This window comes from Ruditapes philippinarum, unplaced genomic scaffold (genome assembly GCF_026571515.1).
Source record: "Ruditapes philippinarum isolate M1 unplaced genomic scaffold, ASM2657151v2 ctg2665_1_1_1_1, whole genome shotgun sequence".
Lineage (NCBI taxonomy): Eukaryota > Metazoa > Mollusca > Bivalvia > Venerida > Veneridae > Ruditapes > Ruditapes philippinarum.
In genome coordinates this window covers 4,739-31,934 of record NW_026862957.1, presented here as the reverse complement: position 1 = coordinate 31,934, position 27,196 = coordinate 4,739, and the positions used below count along the sequence as shown (strand labels likewise).

Below are 27,196 nucleotides of genomic sequence, written 5' to 3'. Positions count from 1 at the left end.
GTTTTTTTTTTGCACTGAACTTCTACTCAATAGGATCTAGTTTCTGGTTAATAGTCCTTGTCGTTTTAGAGTTATGTCCCAGACAAAGTTCAAAGTGTTAATTAAGCAAAGGGGAATAACTCCAAAATTAGGCAAGGCAGAGTTACGGTTCTTTTGCACAGCACTTCTAGTCAATAAGATATATACCCCTTGTAGTTTCAGAGTTATGTCCCGGACAAGAAATCTGCAACGGACTGACCAACCCGGACCATCAGCTGACTTCAGTATACCCCCTAAAACTTTGTTTGTCGGGTATAATAAGTTTTGAAAGATAAACATTAAACACTAACAACCTATTTCTAACATGAAATAATTTATTACTGTATCACAGATAGCATTATATAATATACAAAAAGCTCTAACAATAGTACAATTTCAAAATAAAACAGATACTAATGAAATGTCAAAATGGAACTGTTAAATTTCTATCAACTCAATAAAAAAACAGAATAAATAAGATAATACAACATACCATTTTAATTTCTCAAAAAGCATACTTATTCTGACTACAATCAAACCCATGTTAAAGACCACCTCCGGATAAAGACCACCCAGTAAATGAAGACCATTCTATTGCAAACAAACCTTCATTGATAAAGGTACAGCAGAGTTAACTCGGCATTAAGACCACTTGTCTATAAAGGTCATGTATGGTCTCTCCTTTGTATGGCCTTTAATCACAGGTTTGACGGTAGCTTGATAGATACAAAAAATATGTGTATTCTATGAACTATGTATAAAATAAATAATAAAATGTCTGTGTCAATGATCATGATGACAAATGCCTCTTTTTCAAAAAAACATAAAATACTTATATTCATCCAATTAACAGAGCAACCAATCTGAGATTGTCTTAAAAATGATTCCTTATTAAGATAATATAAATAGGCAGTGGTCATTTAAGAATCAAACTCAAAAGTATCTGTCAAGAAAAACCGATTGACATAGAAAATATTAATATTCCTCAACCTGCGGAAATGTTGTAATGGATTTGGCAATATTTGAATTTGGAAGAGTCCATTTGAAAACTCAGAGTATACAAAAATTGAGCTGGCAGCAGTAGAGAGCCTGGTTAGACTGAACATTCTGCATTGCAGGCTGGCCTGGCTGTATACTAGTGAGGTGGGAATTGAGAGAATACTGCAAATGGTGATACAAGCATGAAACTTTCTGGAAATCATCTTTAGACCATGTAAATTTCAAAAGTGAAGTGGGCCCAAAATTATCTCTGCTCATTCAAGATGGCCGCCATTTTCAAAACTGTCTTCACCATTGCTCAAAATACATATGATAAATTACATTGTTATAGACCAGCCAGGAAAGTGTGGACAGATGGACCAGCAGACAGATGAACACAGCCTTTTTCTATATCCACCTTTTTCCTTCGAAAAAGCGGTTGACAAAAAGATATAATCTTGCTTTTCACAACAGTGTTTATAAACATTTTGATAACATAAATGGAACTTAAAGTCTTTTGGTCCAGGCATCTCTACGGATGTGAACTTTGGGGTTTTAACTGTTTAGAAATAATACCAAGTACATAAAGTTATGTGCACTTTCTTTACACAATTTAATAAACACAGTTGTTCGAAAACTTATTAAAATAAATGCTTAGCCGAAGATTGTTTGAAACATGTGATTGTTCTAAAATGTAAAATGGAAATCATTAGTTCACAGCTAGACAACTGTAACTATCTATGAAAGTCAAATACATCAGTCTAGCACTGACACCATTATAAAAACTATACATGTATATTCCTTTACATTAATGGTGCAAGATATATATTTTGTAACAGACTTTAAATATTATATTTTCATGGGCATATCCTTGACAACTGCTCAAGGAGTGCTATTTAACCACTCAATCGTCCTTAAATGGTCTTTAAACCATTGTCCTATGGTCTCCTTATAATCACAGGGACCCAGCACAGTGTTGGGATAGTGTAAAAAAGTAATTCTAGAAAAAAATATATACATGTACTGTATTTTTTTCTAGAATTACTTTTTTACACTATCCCAACACTGTGCTGGGTCCCTGTGCTTATAATGTTCTTTCACTGTGCAGGAAGATAGAATGTTTAAATGCTAATCTATGTGTATTCAATATAAAAATGCAAAAACAATAGCAGTAAACTATACAGTCAATTATGTCAGTAAAAAATAACAAAAATGTTATACAAATTACGAAAATAAAAGCTATGACTATTTAAATTTTATCAAAATTATAATTTAAAAATAATATTCTAATTTGTTAATAATACAACATTATCCGTGAATAAAATGTTACTGTGCATTTTAAAATAAATAAAGTTGAGTATTTCTAAATGATCTTTAATGTTTTTATTTTAACCCTTAGCTCAAAAAATCAAAAAGTACAAAGTTTGAAACTGGTTTCTCTACATTTATTGAATTTAGAATGGATATGTCAGAGAAAAATTGCTGTAAGATTTCTCTTTAAGCTTTCAGGTACAAACCAGTACATATGTTGTTTTTGGCTCAACGTGAAAGAGTTATAATTTTCTTTATCATACGTCTTAATCTGTCTACAACAGCCACTTTTAGAAAGTGGTAACAATGGTCTGTGTTGTAAAGTGGTTTCACAACAAAGGTGAATTTCCATGAGAAGAACATGTCACTGATGCTCCCTTAAGGGAAGGTTCCTTTGTACATTATGACCTAAACTGAGAAATAGAATTCTTTTATTAAGAGATAGGTGCTTCGAACAGAGGTGGTTTTTTAAACAGTTTTACCTGCAGTTTCTTATAAAAAATACTAACCTTTGATTATAAGTCAAATAGGAAAATTTCCATCACAATTTTGTGCATAATATTTTACTCCTAGTATAAACTTTTACATCAATTGCTTCAATTATAAATTAAAATTCTGAGTATTTGAATAAGTATTAAAACAAGAATGAATTTTTTAGAAGGCTGGTCCCAATCTATTCATGACAATATTCTGCTACATAATAACACAAGTTTTAGATGATTTTTCGTCACGTGGTGGTAGGTCTGGGGGAACTTGACCTTGATGTTCATGATGGTACTGTGCCATAATTACTTCCCTGCAACATAAAGAAAGACTGTTTTACTGTGAAAAAAAAAATGATTCCAAAAATGTAAATGACTAAATTAATGTTAATAATAAGTTCAAAACATGTAAGAATAATCTGCAAACATATGAATGGTCAGTGAAATGTAGTTTAACTGAAGCAAATGAATTTATTTTATGAATATTTTATGGAAGGGACAATTCCCCTAAAGCAATGAAAAAATGATCGGAAGGGGAAGAGAACTGCAGACTTAGTTTGATCTATTCTGCACATGAGAGATAACGAAAAACTGCCACATTTTTAACACCCCTTAACACAGGCTTACGCAGTAAAATAAAGCCTTTTTTCAAACAGAATGATATCAAGTATATACAAGTATATTCACTTCCACATACATAAATATTCACTTTAAAAAAAATTGTATTTTCAAATTATACAAATACTTCAGAAAAAAATAAACCTATTTCTAAATTACTTTGCCCTTTCTTAACTATTTTCTATAATTTCTATACTTGTATGAAATCTGGAACCAAAAAAGCTATCAACTTACTTTTGACCTCTAGGTAACTGATCAAATTTCATTGCATTACTGCTCTCCCCTTGTTGAGCAGACTGGTCGTTGGACTGATCATCAAGTTGGCCGTTCTGGTCACTAGGCCGGTCATCCTCACGATCAAATTTTAGCGTGTGATAGGGATCTTCACCATCTACAATAATGAAAAATATACATGCGGTTATACTCCTCATTCATTTTATGAGATGAGTAAAAAAAAATCTTTTATCTAACCTTTCTATAAAGACCAGCCTAGCTCACAAAGTAAAATGTGAGTAAATGGTACTTGCTAAGAGGTAGCCTTTTAAAAAAATAAAGAATTTTTGTATTTCTGCAATTACCGATTACCACAAATATTGCTATGATTTATGAATGCTCCCTTATGTCGCTTAAATAAATCATAAAGTATGACCTTACATTATGGGGAAGGTCAGTTAGTCTCAGTAACCTTGACCTTACCACAAGGGTGAAAGGTCATGGAACATAACACCACAAATATCAGCCAGCTAAATGAAAGTACTATGTGTAAATAAATGAAATGTGATAAGACACCGTAATACACTATGCTGGTATGAGAAATCACTCAGAGCATACAAAGCAAATTATATACTCTGATCTTTTGATATATGGTCTTATTTCAGAGGTGGTCTTTACAGCAGGTTTGATATAAACGATATATAAAATATTACTCATAAATAAATTCCTATTTGTTTTCATTACTTGAAAGATTAGAGGCTATATAATTATAATGAAGTGAAGCTTAGAGATTAAAATATTTGGTTATTTTTTAATATACACTAGCTTTAATTTCTCTCTTGGATATTTTAAAGCAGAGAAAACAGCAAAGTTACAAGTGCTGTTTCAGGCTAATAAAAATATATAAGTCATTGTAATTCTTTTATTATATACATGCATATATCATAACCCTTAGGAAAAGGAAAGGCATTTAACTTGTAGTTATATTGCAGTTATTTAGCAGTTTTTTCAAATAAATGCCTTTTTTACAATTTTTTGCCCTTCATCTTAATTTGTAGGATTCCATTTAAACAGCAGTTCTTTAAAAAAAACGGGTAAAAACTTGTTGTTAAAAAACTTGTGTCCAGCATTTTTTACAAGTTTTTCAACATTTAAAAATAAATGGTGATGTTAAACAATACTTACATTACCATTTTTTACAAGTTATTTTCTTGAACCATTTTTTTAAGCTAAAAGATTGTGACAGAAGCTGCAGTTTTTACAAGTTTTATTTAAATGCTTTTAGGAAAATATAATTCATGCACACTAATATTCACTTAATACCTTGTAGTGCATCATAGCAATATTGTATGTGTACAACTCACCGGTGTGGGGTGTAAATTTACTTTCAAACTGAGTCATGCCGTCCAGAGGCAGCAAAAGAAATCACATGAACAAACCCTGTCGTCTTCTCTTTTTTTTTTTAAAACTCATGAGCCAGATAGTTTGTCTGTACAATGTGAAGGTTGTAGTTTACAATGCCTGCGACAGAGTTGAAACTCAGACACTAGCTGTTGTATTTTAAAGTTTAACTAGGAATTGTAATTTATTTTCTGAGATTTCTAAGACTTAAGATTTTGCAAAATTTCTAGTCTTTAGGAATTACTTAGAATTTATCTTGTAGAACAAAATCCTTAACATCTGTGCTAAATTCCTTGAATCTTACATAAATTCCTAAAGACTAGGAATTCTCTTTGTTGAAAGTAAACAATTTAAGTAAATAAAGAAGGAAGACAATAAAATTGAAAATAAAAATGTTTTCTTTCTTTTTTTAAATAAAACAACATACTGATCTAGATCTATTTAATAATATTTTTCTAGGATTACTTTTATTATTATTATTTAATTGAAATTTAATAATCAATTGACCTTAATGGTCAACCTGCATTATGACAATTTTATCATTGGCCATTTAATTAATAGATATTAAATAGGAATATATAACCCAAAAAGAAATAACAAATGTTCAGGCACTCCAAGTAAATCAAAGACGTATTATAAACCTTAAGAAAATAATCAATAATTGACATCTGAAGTATGTAATTTTTATCAGTTGTGTAGAGCTATTTTTAGCGCTGTCAAATTGCATCCACTGATGTCATGCTTCAGTGCACTTTATGCACGGCTTATACTGCCTGTTGACATTTTTGTATTCGCTGCGTTAGCAGTGAATACAGTTCTATCACAATTTGCGGGATTACAATATAAGAATGGGTACCTAACAACGCAAAGTAGTTCTACACAGATTTTCTTGTCACACACAAGTGATAATATTTTGAATTGTCAGTAGTTCATTTTTGATTGTGTTATTTCTATCCTATATCATTTGCATGTTTCAGGATATAATCAGTAAAAAATATCATTAGTATTCATTCGCGTTAACTTTGAGTAAGGAAGTAGTTCGTACCAAAACAAAGTTTTCGACGTCACGCTATTTTTGTATGTGAAAGCTGATCTCATCATTTTCTAAAAGTAGGTACAGAAAACTTACAATATTATTTGAACTTAATGTAATCTGTTTTGGAATTCTTATTTGGATTTCATGATGTGTAACAGGTGTCTTGATATATATCTTTTGTTGTTTGAGTTGTTTCCCTTGGTTTCCCGCAATATCACTAGTTTTGTCTATGTTTAAGCGGCTTTGTTTGTAAAAAGTTCATAAGTGTTCTTAATATATTGGAAATATGGATTATTGATAGTTGGTCAGTATTATTTTGAGTTGCATTTGGTTTAAACTAGTGTTTTATAGAGTGTATGTCATATATGATTTTTTAATTAAGTAATGAGTGTGGTCTGATTTGAAATGTCATCAGTTTTCGTGATTTGGAACCTTTGAGAATTGTTTTACGAAAAATCCGTTAATCTAGCTCTCTGTTTACTTAATCTCACATTTTATTCATATCACTTTGCACATTGTGTTTATTATATTTGCAGAAGTTACAGCAGAGAGAGAGTTTGACAGTATGCGTGTTTGAAGAAGATAATGCTATTATTATTGGTACATTCAATTCCACGAACTGGTGAGTTTAGAATTTATTTATGATTATGATGTATTTTATAATAACTTCATTAAATGAACTTATGATTGTGGCGGCCAATAGAAAGCATATAGCTATATTATATGTTAATATACCTACAGGTTAAGTAGGCTGTTCAATGTGTTGCAAATATTTAATACACCGATAAATACTTTCAGAACTAGCAGACGAGAGGCTTTTCTTATCAGTAGTTTTAGGAATAAAGATAACCGGTTGTTTTCTCACTGTATAAATCGTATGTAAAATGGTCTGACATGTGGTAGGTTTAACTGTTTATTTGAATACTTTGTGGAGTCAAAAGATGTGTTGAAGAATATACTGTGACGAAGCTAAGATCCAACGTTTCCTATTAGTGCAATACATTTTAAAATCGGACATTTAATCAGAAGAAATTAGCGGTTTGTTAAAGCATAAGAGATATCAATTTTACTCGAAGATAAGGGAAGCAACTCATATTTTTTCACTCGACATACCTCGGTTATTTACGTAGATCATATAGAAAGTGTTAATGGGTTTATTGTAATTGACCATAAATTTGGAGGTTTTTATTTAAATGATAATTATGCATTTCAGACATATGAAATTGATTTAACTCTATTTTTATGTTGATGTAATATTTTTAATTTCAGAGTGTTGATTTCCTCGATTTCATTGACTCGATGATTCATTCTCTGATTGTCAAATTGTTGATTGAATGTTCTAATGATCAATCAACTTATTGATTTACTGATTGATTGGACATGTCATGGAGCTTAATATAGATGGAGAAGTAACTTAGACGTCATACAGTTAAATTCAGTATTATTGGGGTTGTTCTAACGCAAGTTATCATGTGTTTCGGGATTTTCCAAGATTTTATGCATCCTGGGTAATAGTAGCCAAAATACCGCCATATTGAATTCCAAGAGGAACATTGACAAAAATGACGAAGCATTTTCTACTTACATAAGAAGCAATAGTTCTTTATGTTAAAACGTATCATACACACTTTTCTACACAGATATTTTTTTAAAAAAAACAACGTCGGCAATGTAAACAGTAGTTCATGGATATCGCCAAAGTTTAACGAGAGTGCGAGAATCGGGGACTAGTGGGAAAACCCGATTATCACGGAAGCGCACTGTGGATCTGAATCTGACTTTCAACTATTTTCTGAGCTTCCTATCCATTGTATATATATCTGTGGACATGTAAGACGAATATATGTGAACTGTAAGATGTTGAAATGTGCAAAGTTGTTTGTTTAGAAGAGAAATACGCAATTTTTGGAGAAACTTTTTGTTTGAATGATCAAGGTATAAACACTTTTTGTAAATGAACATCAGACTACCATTTTCATAGTAATGGCAGGGCTTCCATTAATGGAAGTTTTGAAGTCATTTCACTCCTTGAATTTGGCTTGTGACTTCCAAAATGTAATGCTTTTTTCTTCTTTACCAATATTTTGTGACTTCCAATGTCACATTTTGCAGTCTTTGACTTCCAAATTTTGGATCTTAATGGAAGCCCTGAATGCCAATGGACCTACATGTTTCACCTAAATTGTATTGGAAATATGTGAAAAACTTCCTTTTAAAAAGTTTCTAGCTGAAGTTACTAGTTAAGCAGAGAAATGCATTGGATACCTCAGAATATTGCTATGTTGTTAAAAAAATTTCCAAGCCTTATGGTCACATATTCATGGAAAAATTCGAAGAAAGGAAAATAGATTGTCAGGTGTATAGATTTCCAGTCTGCTTATCATTTACATACAATCTGGAAAACTTCAGTAGTGTCACTGGGGTCAAAATTAATCCTGTCTAATGGTAATGTTGTAAAAAGTTCTATTTTTTTGTTTAAAGCATAAAGTTTAATGTATATATGTATTATAATAGAAATTAGATATATGTATGGATATTTTGTGTAAACCAACATGTGAAAACCCTGGAACATCATTGCTAAATTGTTAGGTACAATACCATACATTTAATAGGCAAGAAAGGTACGATAATAATATCATTTACTATAGATTTAGAATGCAGGAAAAGATAAAATATCATTCCTCGCTTCTTAGTACAAAAAGTGCCATATCACTTTTATATTTATATTAATGTTTACTGCATAAAACACTTTCTTACTTTTCATTTTTAGCTAGATTATACAAAGTATATGGAGAGCCGTCCTACTTGCCCCGGCGTCCGCGTCCTTATTCAGATTAAAGTTTTGGTTTTCCATATCATCAACCACATCTTTTGTGACAAGGTTCATAACTCTAGCACCACTATTTTCAGATTTATCTCCCCTTGAACTTAGAATTTTCCTTAAAAAATATTATTTTCTATCGTTACTTCCTTATTTCTTAAGGGATCAACTTCATACTTCAAATATATGTTCCTTATCATCAACCACATCTTATGTGACAAGGTCATTACTCTAGCACCAATATTTTCAAATTTCCTCTTGAAGATTTTCAAAAAAAAGAAGTTATTTTTAGCTCGACTGTTCGATACTATTGTAGTCACCAGTGCGTCAGTGTTGGTGTCTGTGTCAGCGTAGGTGTAATAACTTAGGTTAAAGTTTTTGTAATATCTCAAATATCAAAGTCCATTGATATATGGCTTTGAAACTTTGCACACTTGTTCACCATCATGACCCCAACCTGTAGACAGGAGGAGATAACTGGATCAAGCATTTTGACAGAATTATGCCCCTTTTCTGACTTAGATTTTATGTTATTTAATTAAAGTTTGCATACCACCTCAGATTTTTTCATGTACTATTGACATCTGGCTAGGAAGAAGTTGAAATTTAATACTCTTCTTTGAGAGCATAATAGGACTCTCTTCAAGGCCTATAACAGTAACATGGATTGAAAGGAAAATTTGGCCCTATAACAGTAACATGGATTTAAAGGACACTTTGGCCGTTTTGTTAACATTTTACATTATCAAGGCTCTTTTTCTATCAAGCACTTATAATGGTAGAGCGTTGCTGTCCTACCGACAGCTATTATTTACTGTTACTTATTTATTTCTGAAGGGATCAACTTCATATTTCAAATATATTTTCCTTATCATTAACCAAATGTTATGTGACAAGGTTGTTAACACTAGCACCAATATTGCAAGAATTACCTCCCCATGAACTTAGATTTTTTTACTTTAAAAATATTATTTTTTACTATGACTTCTTTAGTTTCAAAGGCATCTACCTCTTACTTCAAATACATATTCCTTATCATCAATTAATCTTATGTGATTAGGTTCATAACTCTTAAAGCAATATTTTCAGGTTAATATCCCTTTGAACTTAGGATGTTTTTAAAAAAATATTATAAGTAATTTGATTTACTTTTTAGCTCACCTGAGCAATGCTCATGGTGAGCTATTGTGATGGCCCTGTGTCCGTCGTGCGTCGTCAACTTTTAACATAAACAACATCTCCTCTGAAACCAATGACTGCACATCAACAAAACTTTACAGAAATGATCCTTGGGTGGTCCCCTTTCAAAGTTGTTCAAATGGTTCTGGTCTGTTGCATATGTACATGTAGGTCATAGGGCCAGAGAAGGATTTCAAAAAGCACAAAATTAAAAAATCTTCTTGTCTGAAAGTACATGGGCCAGAGCATTGATTTTTGGTATATGGTATCATCTATGGGTCCTCTACCAAAGTTGTACAAATTTTGTCCCTAGTGTCAAAATTGGCCCCGCCCTGGGGGGTCATAGGTTTTTCCTTATATGTCTATAGTAAAATCTAAAAAAATCTTCTTCTCTGATTTGGCAAAGGCTACAGATGTGATATTTGGCATGAAACATTGTGTAGTAGACCTCAATCAAAATTGTTCAAATAATGGCCCTATGGTCAAAATTGGCCCCGCCCCGGGGGGTCATTGATTTTCATTACATACATATAGTGGAAACTTGAAAAATCTTCTGGTCTGAAAGTAAATGGCCTAGAGCTTTGATATTTGGTCTATGGTATCATCTGAAGGTCCAATACCAAAGTTGTACAAATTTTGTCCCTAGTGTCAAAATTGGCCCCGCCCCGGGGGGTCATGGGTTTTTCTAATATGTTTATAGTTAAACATAAAAAATCCTCTTCTCTGAATTCGCAAAGGCTACAGGTAAGATATTTGGCATGAAACATTGTGTGGTAGACCTCTACCAAGATTGTTCAAATAATGGCTCTCAGGTCAAAATTGGCCCCGCCCTCGGGGGGTCATTGATTTTCATTATAATTTTATACATAAAGTGAAAACTTGAAAAATCTTCTGGTCTGAAAGAAAATGGCCTAGAGCTTTGATATTTGGTCTATGGTATCATCTATAGGTCCAAAACCAAACTTGTTCAAATTTTGTTCCTAGAATTAAAATCGGCCCCACCATGGGGGGTCATTGATTTTCCCTATATGTATATAGTAAAAACTTAAAAAATCTTTTAAAGAACCCAAAGAGCTAGAGCTAAGATATTAATCATGAAACATCTTCTAATGGGTGTCTACCAAGTTTGTTCAAATAACAGCCCTTGGGTCAAAATTGGCCCCGCCCCAGGGGGTCATTGATTTTCCCTATATGCATATAGTAAAAACTTTAAAAATTTTCTTTTAAAGAATGGAAAGAGCTAGAGCTAAGATATTTAGCATGAAACATGTTCTAATGGATGTCTACCAAGTTCGTTCAAATAAGAGCCCTGTGGTCAAAATTGGCCCCGCCCCGGGGGTCATTTATTTTCCTTATATGCATATAACAAAAACTTGAAAGATCTTTTTTGAAAAAAAAAAACAAATAGCTAGAGTTTAGATACTAAGCATGAAACATCTTCTAGTGAGTGTCTTCCAAGTTTGTTCAAATAAAAGCCCTGGGGTCAAAATTGGTCCCGCCCCAGGGGTCATTCAGTTTCCTTACATGTGTATAGCAAAAACTTAAAAATCTTCTTCGAAAAAACCTGAATAGCTAGAGTTCAGATATTAAGCATGAAACATTGTCTAGTAAGTGTCTACAAAGATTGTTCAAATAAAAGCCCTGGGATCAAAACTGGTCCTGCCCCAGGTGTGTCATTGTTTTTAACTATATGTGTAAAGAAAAAAACTTGAAAAAACTTCTTTTAAAAAACCCAACAAGCTAGACCTTAGATGTTTAGCATGAAACATCTTCTAATGGGTGTCAACCAAGTTTGTTCAAATAAAAGCCCTGGGGTTTAAACTGGCCCCGCTCCGGGAGGCCTATATACAGGTGAGCGACTTTGGGCCATCATGGCCCTCTTGTTTATATTTCTTATCATTACACATATGTTGTGTGATAAGCATGACTATTTCCAGAATAACCCCCCCCACCTTGAACTTATTTATGGAATTTATGTAAACAAATGTTCTTAGTTTCATAGTTTTGTCTTCCATACCAACTTATCTCAGCCTCTTGATATTTGGTATACAGTATTGACGTGGTCCCATACCGTCGGATTTGATTTCAGCTCTGTCGCTCACCACGCCCTGTTTACCGTTAAATTTTCAACATTAATGGTCAATGGTAAGAAATTTTTGTAACAGTTTTTTTAGCAACTACTTATCACAGGCTCTTGATATTTGACAAACAGCATTGACACATGGTCTCATACTGTGGGATTTGATTTCAAGTCTTTCACTCATCCACTTCCTGTTAACTGACTTAGTTAAATTTTCCACATTAATGGTCAGTGGTAAATTTTTTTCGAAACATTACAGCATCATGATATTTGGTATAGAAATGCAACCCGGCCTTTTCTGTCTTTGACCCATTTTTTTTCTTCTAATTTTGAAATCATTAATTTATTATTGTTGAAATCTACTTATAATACCTTTAAAATACCATGTTCCCAGTACTTTTTATTTACATGCTTAAGTTGTTCTTAACATACATGTATGCAAAACAAACTTGTACATTCCTTTATTAGAAATTGTTTTTTTTTATATAACCAGGCACAAGTGACAAGATAATATTTATTTATATGCTATTATCATTGTGGACACAAACTGTAAACAAAGGTATCATTTTTGATTCTAGTCAAAGTAAAAACAAACAGTGATTGCACTAGAGTTATATCAGAAAGTTTTGTGGGAGGTTTACATGCTCATAACATTTCTATCTTTGTCAGAGAAATATTTGATTTCTGAGAACTATTTTGACTTCAATTTCCGAAGAAACATGAAACTACACCCCAAATTTAAATGTTTAATAACTTTTACATTTGTTTGACTTAACTGTTTCTTATGGTCAATAGTGTTACATGTATACAATTTTTTATGTTCATTTTACTTTGCTTGTTTTTCTATCATTTCAATCCATTGTCTTAATCATTATATAACTTGATTATACCTTAATTATGTAACATTGTTTTTAGATTTACATTGTATTTGCAATTTTGTGAATTTTTATCAGTAAGTAATATTCTTAATAAAAGAAATTTCACAATTGATATGAAGTACCAAGCCATTTATAGAGTGTGTTTCCGATTTATGAAAATGTTTTTAACAAATGACTTAAAATTGAGCAATCACCATACTTTCTAGCATAAGAATCTTAAAATAAAATTACTTAAATTGCAAGCAAGTTGCAATTTTATACATGAGATAAACTTATCGTGACCAAATTTGTTTTTCATGTTAGCAAGTTCTGTATATATGCTTTAATTAGAAAAGAACACTGATTATGTATGAAGTAACTGAAATATTGAAAGCTTTATAATAGAATGTTTGTCATGCAACATTAAATTGTGTAAGATTCAGACTATTAGATAAGGCGATGTACTTATTAATGCTGTTATAATTACATGTATTATTATTGTGAGTAAAAAGGTTCTGAAAATATTTCTATCATGTTTTAACCAGGGGCATAGATAATATACATTGTTTACTTTTTTTATCAATATTGCAATTGGTTTTAAAGCTGTGTTTTCTTAAATATGGATATTATTGAATCATCCTTGACATCAGTATTCTCATTTTTTAGCTCACATTAGCAAAAGGTCAGCTATTACAGACAGTCAAAGATTCCTGGTCTGTCCGTCTTCCATATTTCAATAATGTCATATTAAACTACTCAGTTTGAAAACGTCAAAAATTTCTCGTTTACTGTGTGCAAAAACGCTTTAAATTAATTTGGTATTTTGCATGATAAGGTCACAGTAGGTAAAAAAAGATTAGATATTACAACCATCCTTTTCTCTTATTGTGCCATTTTGCTTGTTTTGCATTATTAAAGCCATTTCCTCATGCTCCCATTCCATTTGTAATGTTTCTTTGCAAAAAAGTAAATAACAGAATTTTAAAATTTATTTTTGACAGTTACAGGCTATTACGCAAACTATTAAAAGTACTTTTTTTGTATTTTTTTTAATCTCAGAAATTTTTAAAATTAAAGTATTTTACAAAAATACCTATATTTTCTTCTTAAATTTCATGAAATTAACATGTTCCAAGTTTCACTTTTCATCATGTGAAAAACTGAAATGCTTTAGCTAGGTAATCTGTCTGTCATTACATTTGAAGCTTATGTAGCAATATAGTATTCTAGGTATTGTTACTATATATATATATATATATTCATTATAACATAATTCTCTCATCATGTTAAGGATCTAGTCATGAATGTACTGCATGCATTCATATTATGGATGTATATTTTATTGTACCACTTAGATAATGTAATAAAGTTGTTCTCATTTAGTTTATTCTTACTTCTTTCCCTCTTTCAATGTAAATAAACAACCAGTGTTAATGTCTCTATCAGATTAATAATCTGTAATTCAGTGGCCCATATTCCTTTATTCTTTACAATTGCAACGTTTTTAGTAAGACACATATGCATTTATAATGCGCAGCGAATACATCAGTGCTTTCAGCGCTTTGATTATTGATTGTGATTTGAACATATGTAGATCTAATTAGGGGTGGATTTAAGGTGATTATTATTGCATAGTTGAAAATCCCATGTGGCAAATAGACTCTTGTGCAGATTTTTTCACGTGTCAAATTTGTGCATTTCCAAATTTTCACGAGTCAAAACCCGAATCTCCGCCTGAATTAAAGTAGGCCTATATGTGGCAGGTCATATTTATGCTGACGGAAATTAACGATGATAACTTAGTCTTTACTTAACCAGCGAACCTTTACGATTATACTCGAGCAATTTCCGTATATTTACGCTAACCGAGACGAGCATAATTTCTTGACGTATTTAATACGTATACTGATGACGTAGCAACACAATTGTTTTGGAAACTACTGTAGCTTTGTATGAAATTCAAGCGCTTGTTGGGCTAAAATAATAGATTTGTGAAATAAAATTCAACGATATAATTGAAATTATTCAGTCATTTTATTGACGGCAAAAACAACGGAACTACACGAAATTTTGCGAATCAAGCACATGTTACTGACGTAGTACACATGTTTATTACGTAGAACACAGGTTTATTGTGCGCGCAATATTCAAAGACGGCAGACACTTCGTCTCATATCGACAGTGAACTGATATCGTCTCCCCAATAAAGACATACAACGAGGAAGGTGAAATAGCCCAAGCAAATTATCAGAAGAAGACCTTCAAAGCTGCAATCGGTGAAATTCACTGTGAGTATTATCATAAATGCACTGTTTTTTTCCCAAACAGAGACGGCGTGTTTATGACCTCTAGAAAAAATGTAGTTCTGGCTTCCAAAACTTTATAAGCCGCTTTTTAACATTTTTGTTTTTCATCAGATGCGGCATAGTTCACGTCATGTCATATATATAAACGGGTACGCTGAAGACCTTAAGCTAGAAAAAATGAAGAGTCTAGAGATTATTTTAATGACCTTTCTTCACTTCTAAAAGCATTATTTTGTAACAATTTGCCAACTGTAACAATAGAAATAATAATTGTATTTCCAGCTTATTCCTAGTTACAGTTAAGATACTTAAACCTTACTGGAAAAAATGCGTAAACGGACATTTGTCACATATTTTCGCGACCTGTTTTCATTTATTTCTTTGTTGAACAGGAAAGATATAATAATAATAAACAAGCAATTATCATAGTATTGCAAGCAATCCATAAGTCCCCTACCGGTTAGAACCCCATCAACATTCTGAAGGGCCATTCACTAATTTTTCAATTTTTCTCTATCTTAAGTAAATTTGTTGGAAAAGTTCTTTAAAAGTGATCACAGGAAACAGTTTATATGAACAGACAGACGGACTGAAGGACACTCTAAAGTTAATATTTGAAACATCCCTGTTACCAAAATATAACATTTTAAAAGCAAAATTCTTAAACAGGAGATAACTCTTGAATTAAAGATGCAATTTCATAAAAATTTTCAGCTCTTTTTGACTAATCACAAATATTGTTATATTTGCCATGTTTTATGCCTATTTGTTGCCAAGGCAACTGATATTTTTTCAAAATAGGAAGAACAGATAAGACATGCATAATCTCAAGACTGCCATCTACCCATATGTCAAGTTTCATAAAATATTTTCCAGTACTTTTTGAGTTATCACTGGATTCAGTTTATGTGTAAAATTTGCCATATTTTCAGTCTATGTGTTGCCATAGCAACCAGAATTTTCAACATAGGAAGAAAAGAAAAAGACGTGCATAATCTCAAGACTGCCATCTACCCATATGTCAAGTTTCATAAGAATATTTCCAGTACTTTTTGCTTTATCACTGGATCCAGTTTATGTGTAAAATTTGCCATATTTTCAGCCTATTTGTTGCCATAGCAACCAGAATTTTCAACATAGGAAGAAAAGAAAAAGACGTGCATAATCTCAAGACTGCCATCTACCCATATGTCAAGTTTCATAAAAATATTTCCAGTACTTTTTGCGTTATCACTGGATCCAGTTTATGTGTAAAATTTGCCATATTTTCAGCCTATTTGTTGCCATAGCAACCAGAATTTTCAACATAGGAAGAAAAGAAAAAGACGTGCATAATCTCCATACTGCCATCTATCCATATACCAAGTTTCATAAAAATATTTTCAGTACTTTTCAAGTTATCGCGGGATCCAGTTTTGTGGACGGACGGACTGACGGACTGACAGACGGACGGACGGACAGACGGACGGACGGACAGACGGACGGAGGGTAAACCTAAAGTCCCCTCCGGTAAACCGGTAGGGGACTAATAAAAAACAAAGCATCGTTAAATATGGCTGTGCTTCCCTGCAGGAAATTATTTGCTTATGCCCTTTAAAAATATTGAAATTTAAAATATTGTTTTGAAAAAATGCACGGCTAGAAAGTTTTTTTACACCCAGACAGTGCAATACCCTAGTATGCAGACAGTTCACTACCTTAGCAATTTTGAACTTGTATTAGAAAAAAAAGTTTTTCATAAAGAAACAATATTTTTATATGACCATTAATTTATGTAGATCTAGTTATATATTTAGAACAAGATCAACAAGAAAAGATGATGTTCAATAAGCCAACATCATGTCTGTATTTTTAAAATAACACATTACTGACAGACTGTATTTTTAAATCACAATAAGATACCTCCAAAAATTTATTTGAAACAGAAATCATGTTTTCTGTTTGTTTTTGATTTATGTGTGTGTTTGTGTGTGATTTAATCTCTAGATTTCTGTGCATGTATAGGAATTATTGGACCACTAAAAAAAGTTGTCTAGGCCACCAAAATTTATCGGTCATTCAGTGGTCCAAGTGACAGCCTAGCTAAAATGGTTTGTCTTTGACACTGTCTAAGCCTATACTAGAGAATCTGAATACTGGTCCATTAAAATAAATCCCACATGATGATTTGCAAAGAACAAAAATAGCACAAACAGTGTCATACTTTAAGCACTAACCTGAATACATTGCCTCTCAGTCATTGAATTTAAGATTTTTTGAATATACTCGTCCGAATTCCAGTTTTGAATTTATTACTACTATATATATTTAGCTCTTAAAATTTACACTGGTCATGGGCCACCGGGCCAGTGCTAAATTCGATGACTGTAATCTGTTATTGTATTATGGGGCAGGACATGAAGTGGTTGAACACGCTTGAACAAGATATTTTTGTGGCCCCACTTTAGTGGCGGGCATTTAGATTTACCCTTGTCCGTCCGTTCTCTTTTGTGTCGGATGTAACTCAAAAAGTATTTGACCTAGAGTCATGAAACTTTACAGGAATGTTGATCAGCATGTGTAGTTGTGCACCTTGGTATTTTTGTCTGGATTTATATAGTATTTTTAGAGTTATTGCCCTTGACTTAGTAAAATTTTGCAATTTTCAACTTGTGTCGCATGTAACTCAAAATGGGTTTGACATAGAGTCATGAAACTTTGCAGGAATGTTGATCAGCATGTGAAGTTGTGCACTGGATATTTTCATGTGGATTTATTTTATTTTTTTAGAGTTATTGACCTTGACTTAGAAAATTTTTGCAATTTTCAACTTTTTGCATGTAAATCAAAAAGGATTTGACATAGAGTCATTAAACCTTAAGGGAAGGTTGGTCAGCATATGTAGTTGTGCACCTTGGGTTCCGCTTGTGGATTTATCCCGTATTTGTAGAGTTATTTCCCTTGACTTCGTAAAAACCGTTTCATTATGTTATGTTATTTGTTCCTTCAGTGCTTGAGTTAGAATCAACCAACTTTACAGAAATAATGATCAACATCACTAAATTACAGGAATAACAATGATAATAAATAATAATAAAAAAAATGCACAGTATATTTTCATTAGTTTGCTTTTTTTGGTGAACTTCAAAACTTACCTATGTGAATAAATGAGCATAAAAACCGCCCTGGATTTTCACTTATCAAATTTCAAAATATGTACATGACCAGTTTATAACTTCAATAGCTTTGTTTAACCAAAAAGCTACAAATCTGAGGCCCAGAACAGAGTGTGTCATAAACACGTCCTTCATGAATGGCCATTTAAAAAGAAATCAAATAACATACAAACCCACTTACCTGAAAAAAGTATGTGAGAGTTTTGTAGATATTTAAAAAAAGGAAACCATTTTGTCAAGTTTGCAATGATTTTACTTGCTTGAACCAAGTGTGCATCCACTTCACGTCCTGCCAAGTGATTTGTATTTATTTCGTTTTCAAATATCTTGGTATATTTCCATATGTAGAGAAATGTATTTGTTTGATTTCAGATAAGAATTGGTACCACAAGGCCACAAAGGGAGGAGTTCAACTAATTTGTGGATGATGTTCAAAGCTGAGGAGAGTGAGAGCTTAAATCTATAAAACGGGTCAAAAACGTTTGATAAAGAAACTGTCATAAATTCTTCAGGTAATTGAAAGAGGGCAAGTTGTACAAAATGCCATGGAGCTAAATAAACATGGAGAAGAAACTGTGATGTCACACAGTTAAATTCAGTATTGGCAGAATTGTGTTCTTATAAGTTATCATATGTTGCGGGATTTTCAGAGATTTGATGCATCCTGGGTAAAAATAGCCAAAACACCGTCATATTGGATTCCCGGAGGAAGATGAAACATTTTTTTGCTTAAATAGAAAGCAATAGTTATTTATTGTAAAAGGTACTATACACACTTTCTATACAAATATTTCTCTGATGAAAATCTATGTCGGGGTATGTAAACAATAATTCATGGATATCGTCCAAGTTTAACGAGAGTGCGAAAATTGGAGACTATCGAGAAAACCCAATTATCACCAAAGCCTGCAAAGGATTGTGGGTCTAAATCTGACTATTATCTATTTTTAGAGCTTCCTATCTGTTGTATATATATATATATATCTGTGAAAATGCAAAGAAGTCGTTGGATTACCAAAGATCAACATTTCATTTGATTACCAGAGATCATCAATTCAGTGGATTACTGCGATTCTCAGTATGAAAGATTTGATGACAAGAAAATTATTAAACCGGCAAAAATTGGATCTTACAGCAAGGATTTACTCATTTCAGAAGACAGCAATAGAAAATGTAGGAGTTGCATGTAATACTGGAGGTTTCTTTCGTCATGTTTTGTACTGTTTAAGTGACGTTTCTTAGACTGTTTAAGTGATGTCCCTCATTCAATCAGTTAAGAAAATGATGAAAGCAAATTAAAATCTAGGAGTGACCTAGTCAAGTATTATAATGTTTTAACTTTTAGTGCTAAATTCAAAGAGGTGTCACATGTTACACTGTTTTAAAAAAAGGAATCTTAAGTCAAGTGTTATTGCCAAAGCTCATTGCATTCCAGTAACTACAATGATATATATCTAAAGAAGTGTGTCTTAACAATATAAAAACAATTAAACTGTAAGGAAAATACTTTGTTTCATATGCAATCATGCTTTTTATTAAATTTAATAGTTTGCTAATGCTTATGACTGATGTTGAACTGCTTGTCATTTAACTGGATTTAAAAGTGCACATTTTAGTTCACATCAGTACAATGTGCTTATGTGAAGTAATGTGATTGCCCTGTGTCCAATGGCATCTTGTATTGTCAGCAATTTCTTGTAATGATATCTTCTACAAAACTGATTATTTGATTTTAATCGTAATGATCCTTTGGGGGCCCTAGTAACAGTAATTCAGCTGTGGTCCAGTCATACCCAGTTGCTAGAAATTTCAGTACAATGCAATCCTAGGCTATTCCAGCCATTCCTTAGATCATGGAAATACCAGGAACGTCTGGGATATCCAAGTTCTTTGAAATGCCAAGGAATTACTAGAAAAAATGTTCCAAATACCGTGGGCAGGTCATTCTCAGTCATTCCTAAGATTGTAAAAATACCAGGAGTTACTGGTATTATCATAGGTCTTTGAAATGCCTGGGATTGACTAGAAAAATGTTCCAAATACCGTGGGCAGGTCATTCTCAGTAATTAGGATTTTCCAGTACAAGTCGATCTAAGGCATTCCTGGTTTCAAATTTTTATGCCCCCGCCATGTAATGGCCGGGGCATATAGTGTTACCCTGTTCCGTCATTCCGTCCTTCCGTCCTTCCGTCCTTCCATCCTTCCGTCCTTCCGTCCTTCCGTCATTCTGTCATTCCGTCATCATCAGTTTCCGTTCATTATCTTAAGAACGGTTGGGCACATTCAACTCAAATATAACATATGGATATGTCATGAGAAAATACAGGTCAAGTTCGAATTTGGTCATGGTTCGATGATTTTTGGCAGAGTTATGCCCCTTTTACTTTGAAAATAATATGAAATTTCAGTTTCCGTTCATTATCTCAAGAACGGTTGGACACATTCAACTCAAACTTGACATATGGATATGTTATGAGAAAATACAGGTCAAGTTCGAATTTGGTTATGGTTCGATGATTTTTGGCAGAGTTATGCCCCTTTTACTTTGAAAATAATATGAAATTTTCAGTTTCTGTTCATTATCTCCCCAACAGTACAACACAATCAACTCAAACTTGACATATGGATATGTCATGAGAAAATACAGGTCAAGTTTGAATTTGGTCATGGTTCGATGATTTTTGGCAGAGTTATGCCCCTTTCACTTTGAAAATAATATTAAATTTTCAGTTTCCGTTCATTATCTCCCTCAAGGTACAACACATTCAACTCAAACGTGACATATTGATGCGTCAAAGGAATGCGCAGGTCAAGTTCAAATTTGGTCGTGGTTCGATGATTTTTGGCAGAGTTATGCCCCTTTTACTTTGAAAATAATATGAAATTTTCAGTTTCCGTTCATTATCTCCCTCAAAGTACAACACATTCAACTCAAACGTGACATATGGATGCGTCAATGGAATGCGCAGGTCAAATTCAAATTTGGTCATGGTTCAATGATTTTTGGCAGAGTTATGCCCCTTTCACTTTGAAAGTAATATGAAATTTTCAGTTTCCGTTTATTATCTCCCCAATGGTACAACACATTCAACTCAAATTTGACATATGGATATTTTTTTGGAATGCCCAGGTCAAGTTCATATTTGGTCATGGTTCAATGATTTTTGGCAGAGTAATGCCCCTTTCACTTTGAAAATAATATGAAATTTACAGTTTCTGTTCATTATCTACCTAACAGTGTTACATATTCAATTTTAATTTGACATATGGATATGTCAAAGGAATGGGCAGGTCAAGTTTGAATTTGGTCATGGTTTGATGGTTTTTTGGCAGAGTTATGTCTCTTTCACTTTGAAAATAATATAGATACATCTTAGGAATAAGCAGTTTAAGTTTGAATTTGGTCATGGTTCAATGATTTTAGACAAACTTATCTTTCCTGAATGTTGGAAAAATTTTGAACTTTCAGTTTCAGCACTCATTCTTTGGCCATTATTTTGGCTACAAATATGCAATATGCTTTTTCTAAAGGTTAAGACTAAATAATTTCAGTGCCTTGAACGTTGTATGGAAATGGTTTGTGTTAACATTGAAAAGTTTTAAGGGCTTTGAACTTAAAATGAAAAAAAAAAATTAATGCACCATCTGAAATTTTGGCTGCATGCGGGGGCATCCGTGGCATGATGACACATTTCTAGTTTTTCTAGTTATTACCAGTAGTTTTCAGTCGTTCCAATTACCGCCAGCCAGTAACTGGAAATTCCTCAGATTTCCTTGCATTTCCTAGGAATTATCCCTGTAAATATTCCTGGGATTTCCCACTAAAATCCTAGTAAAATCCTGGTAAATTACCAGTAATTTCTGCAAGGGTGTTATCCAATCTTTTAATGCTTTTAAAATGTAAGCACTATTTGGTGTAACGTCTTGTAGGCGTTACAAGAATTATGTGGTGTTTTTCAACATTTTGACCATTTTAGAAGAGAAATACTATGATTTCTTTTTCGTTTTTGTTCATAACAATGTCATTGGATAAGATTTTTGTACTTAACATTTTTGCTCATTACAAACGCATATATGGCCTTTAATCTCAAAGTTCAAAAGATCCAGAGGCTTATTGTGAGATTTTTGACAGTTCAATATGTCTGTTGTTCGTCTTAGCAATTTCTAATGTTAAATACATTAAAAAGTGTCCAAAACTTTAAGTCCACACAGTAATCAAACTGGTTGCCTAATGAAACTAAAAGGGCAATGCTTTTGAGTTCATGAAAAGTTAGGGGATTTGGTGATTTGTAAGAAATCTATGTACATACATATGTGTCAATGTAATAGAAATTCCATGTACATGTACATTTATTTTCAGATGTGAACAGTTGTTAACAGTATTATATTAGCTCAAATAAATGCAACAGTTTTTTGAAAGTTTTTTTGCAGTTATTTATGAGGTCATATAAAGGCTTCAGTAGTTTTTTGAAAGTTTTTTAATGATGTCATATAAATGGTTGAAAATGCAAACACAATTTTTTGGCAGTTATTTATGAGGTCATATAAATGGTTGGAAATGCTATCTCCATATTTGGAGGCAGTTTTATGATGTCATCTCATTTTCATTTTTCGGCTGATTTCAATGCTTTTTCAATGCTAAATAACTGCATTTTAAATGCATTTTAACTGCATTTTAAATGCTTTCTACATAATCACATTTGTCAAGGAAAACTGCTTAATAAATGGTTAAAACTGGTCAGAAAAACAATGCTAAATAACTGCAAGTTAAATGCCTTTCCTTTTCCTAAGGGAAATTCATCTATAAAAAGATATATTCTGAATAGGAAACGTTAGAAACAAAGCTAAGTCAGAGATATGATAGCAAACAAAAATGTTAATTATCTAATTTGTTAATCTAATTTCATGATATTTTCCAGTATTAAATCTAGTATAAACATATTTAAATCTACCGAGTGAAAAAAAGGCTGCAACAAACAATTCATATTCTGTTATAACACTATGTACATGTATAACCAGAACCTGTGAAACTATCTTAAATTAACTGTGGTATAGGATTTTGAGTTAATCAGTACACATGGCTAAGTATAGGTTAGAGTGCATATGGGTGTTCTTTGTAAATAAGAAAGCTAAAAAGGAGCGGAGCTTGCGAAGCGATTGTAGCTTTCTTATTTACAAAGAACATCCAATATGCACTCTAACCGGCTTTAAGTGCTCCGCCCAATTTTTTTCCACCCAACACACTGTGTGATGTCACACGATAGCCTAAATGTGTATAACCATATTTGGAAGACTGTAGCGGTATACATTTTCGGGTTACATGTATGGCGATATGGAGTTTATTAGGAAGAAATATTTTGATTAAACAATTTTAACAGTTTATTTCGACCACTTCATGTTTATAGCCTGTTTGTTTATCGACACATAGTGCATTTCTTTGAGATAAGAAATAGTTAACAAGTTTTCAAATACCCATACAATTATGATTTAAATAGGTTATCTACCTTTACTCTTTAGCAAATAATTCAAATATTTAAAATAATATACATGTTGCCCAGGTATCTGTAGATGTATACTAAATACACATGACTCTAAAATGTTTGTTGTTGTTGTTTTTGTTAAAACATTTTTACTGTTATTTTGCCTGTTTTAATTACAATGAACCTCTTTTTTTTTTAATTCTATGCCGTATACATGTGCGTGTACGGCATAAATATTGATTAGTAGGAGTAAACTTCAAGATCTCTGCACATGCGTATATTGCACTTTAGCGCTCATCGAAACTTAGCTCCGCCCACTTGCGTTTTATAATATAAAACGTCCAGTTTATATAAAATCTGTTCTATTAAGATTTGAAACCTGAAAATTTGAAAAAACCTCGTCGGTGATTGGCTTAAAAAAATTGGCGAGCACTAATGTAAATGTCATATGGCTACTTTCAAGCTTAAAGGGACTCCACTGAAGTTTTTTACATGACAGGACTGGGAATAATTTTTCGACATAAATTTTCAATTTGATGTAGAACTATGCCAATAACTTGTGTTGAAAATTTCAGATCATTTGCTCACTCAAATTATTGTTTTTTGTAAAAAATGATCCAACATTGAAAGGCATTGCAATGCTTTTCACTCAAATCAGGCTAAGAATAATACAAAAATATGATTTTCAGTTTATTTCTAAGTATATTTCTTTATTATTTTTTGTGAATCTTTCTATTTTAAGTACACCAGGTGATCTATGTTTGCAATTTAAATTCTGTGTTTTATACTTTTAAAAGGAATTCCTTTAAATGGAGGAAGAAGACACCATGTGTCCCTCTGTGCATTATTTCAGGCAATATTGGGCAAATGAGTGGAACCAACAACCTGCAGTAACCTAGCTGGATAGCTTTCTCACATTAAAGAACCAGATAAGTCCTTGACAAGAGCCAAAGCAGAGACGGACATGTGATTGAAATTTAGTTGCAATTGGTGAAATAAAACAGCTGACTGTGGAAGCCCTATAGAAATATTAAGATGCATTCCTGCACATACAGATTCTAATACTAAACTAATGGTGACGACTGTGTTGAACACCTAATCTAACTAAGAAAACTTTACCCATATTGGACAGACAACAAAATTGGGTGTACAGTGCTTCAAAGAGGTGTAGATAGGGGCATGAAAGGTTGTGGGGGAGAAAAAGGTCTTTATACAGGTAAACTGTTTGTATGAATCACTTACATGTACTACATGTATATACATATGTGAGAAAAACAGGTTGAATTGTTGCTTAGCAAAAGTATGCTTAGACTAGTCAAAATTATACAATTATATAATTGCTTTTTTCAAGATAAATGATAAAAAAAATTTGTTCTATCCAATTGTTTTAGATTATGGAAAAGTGTCAACCTATTCAGTCTATAATTGCATTTTTTCTCATCTTCTGGAACATATCATGTTAAACAAGAGAGCCACATGTGGTATTAGCTCTCATCTGATACCTATCAATAACAAATCTTTACAAATATTCCAAGTTTAAAAGGGACATAACTCATAAAATAATGCTTTCAGAATTATGCCCCTTGTCTTACAACTGCAGTATTCCAAGTCTCATATTGATACCTTTAAAATTATTTGAATAATGGGCTACATTAAAGTTTTTGCACCACAATAACAACAGCAACAACAATGTCATAGCTATCATAATAGCTTGACTTTTTCTTTGAAACATACAAGCTAAAAATGTTTTTTCTTACATCAAGATGGTTAAGATATAAATGTTTGAAGTTGTATAAATGAATAATCTCTATAAAAACCATCTCATTTAGTAATTTTTCAACAAATTCAAATTAATAAAAAACCTTGATTGCACACAGATGTTGAAAAATTTGGTGTGAAGGGTTGTAAGTCATTTGAGATAAGTAAAGAGAGACAACCATGTTCAACCAGATAATGAAAGAAAGAAACCAAAAGAGTAATGCCTACTTTTGCCTACTTACCACATCATTATGCCTTTATGCTTCTTTTATCTACTAACACAGTACTTTTTTTAAAAGTGATAAAATATCAAACATATATAAATACATTTCTTTTGAGTTTAACCCCATGCCTTATACTATCTTGCAAGATGCAAATTTGTTTTTGAGAGTGCCCATTTTCAAAGATATATTGAAAAACTATATATTGGGGCAATTCTTTAAATAAATGGCAGTTATGGCCCTTCCCAAACTCTACTTTTAAACCAAAACTTTTCTTTTTTTCTCTGTCTCTTTTTTTTCTCTCTCTTTTTCTTTATTGATTTTTTTAAACCAGCCAGTTTTTCTTTCCTAAATTAAAACAACAACAGGCATTGCTTTTTCATGGTGTCCCCCGTGTTAAATATTAGGATATTTATATCAAATACTTCACAGGCTCGAGATTTATATGGTATTAAGTTTACAAAATAAAAACTGACAAAATCCATTCACCCTTATCCCACACATAGGCCCAACAAATTCTGTACCATATTCATAAAAGACAAAAATCTTCTGTGAAAAGCAAAAGTTACATGCCAGCTGACTAAATATCACATACGAGGGAGAAAAAAAGGGCACTTCTTTGAATATGAAACACTCTATTGCTATTGTAAGACATTTTGAAATTGAAATTATAAAATTAAGCTTCAACCAACAGTCTCGTCAGACTAAATGATTAAGTGGTATTTGGCCTATTAGGCTGTCCCTTTTTCTTCCCCAAACACCTTCACACTACAGAAAAGAAGACAGAGATTCTAAACAGTCCAAACACCAAGTAAGAGTGTTTGTCACAAGCATAAGCTTAAAGTTACCTTCCCCTGCAGATGGCTTTTCTTTATTATCTAAAGATGAATGATCACTGTCAAAGAAATTTTCACTTCTACGACCTTCACCTGACCTTTGGCGCTTAAAACCGGTATCAGCAGGATTGTCATTACCTTGTCCATTGGTTTGCCGCAGTTTTGTTGTAGTGTCCACTATAGCGTATGGATCTTTTTCATCGTTTTCGTCATCACCATCCTCATCATTTTCACTACTCTCTGACCTTGATGAACTTTCAGGTGACTCAGCAGTTTGCTTTTGTTGTTGTTGTTGCTGCTGTTGCCTAGTAACCCTGTGTGAAGAATCAGATTGTTGATGAACGTCTGCTACAGTGTGAACATTGTGCGAAGCAGGAGTAAGATAAGTGTCAAGGTGACGTGCACTAACTAGGGCTGTGTTTGGCGGTGATTGTGTGGGAACAGGT

General features: G+C 32.5%; 1 protein-coding gene and 2 long non-coding RNA genes across 4 annotated transcripts; 2 read left to right on the top strand and 1 right to left on the bottom strand.

Moving 5' to 3' along the window:
• Positions 1 to 346: 346 nt before the first annotated feature.
• LOC132720771 (uncharacterized) lies at positions 347 to 27,196 on the bottom strand (the record flags this gene model as incomplete). Its single annotated transcript, XM_060704981.1, is given in 3 exon segments — positions 347 to 3,103; positions 3,642 to 3,798; positions 26,763 to 27,196. Coding segments are annotated over 3 exon segments (694 nt in total), but the record flags the coding sequence as incomplete, so codon positions are not given.
• Positions 5,821 to 7,704, top strand: LOC132720770 (uncharacterized). 2 transcript variants are annotated; one of them, XR_009624388.1, is made up of 3 exons: positions 5,821 to 6,361; positions 6,594 to 6,679; positions 7,327 to 7,704. It is a non-coding gene; the product is annotated as an uncharacterized LOC132720770 (long non-coding RNA). The 2 variants fall into 2 exon arrangements; XR_009624387.1 differs by having other exon boundaries at positions 5,821 to 6,679.
• Positions 14,914 to 19,488, top strand: LOC132720772 (uncharacterized). The gene is made up of 2 exons (XR_009624389.1): positions 14,914 to 15,282; positions 18,828 to 19,488. It is a non-coding gene; the product is annotated as an uncharacterized LOC132720772 (long non-coding RNA).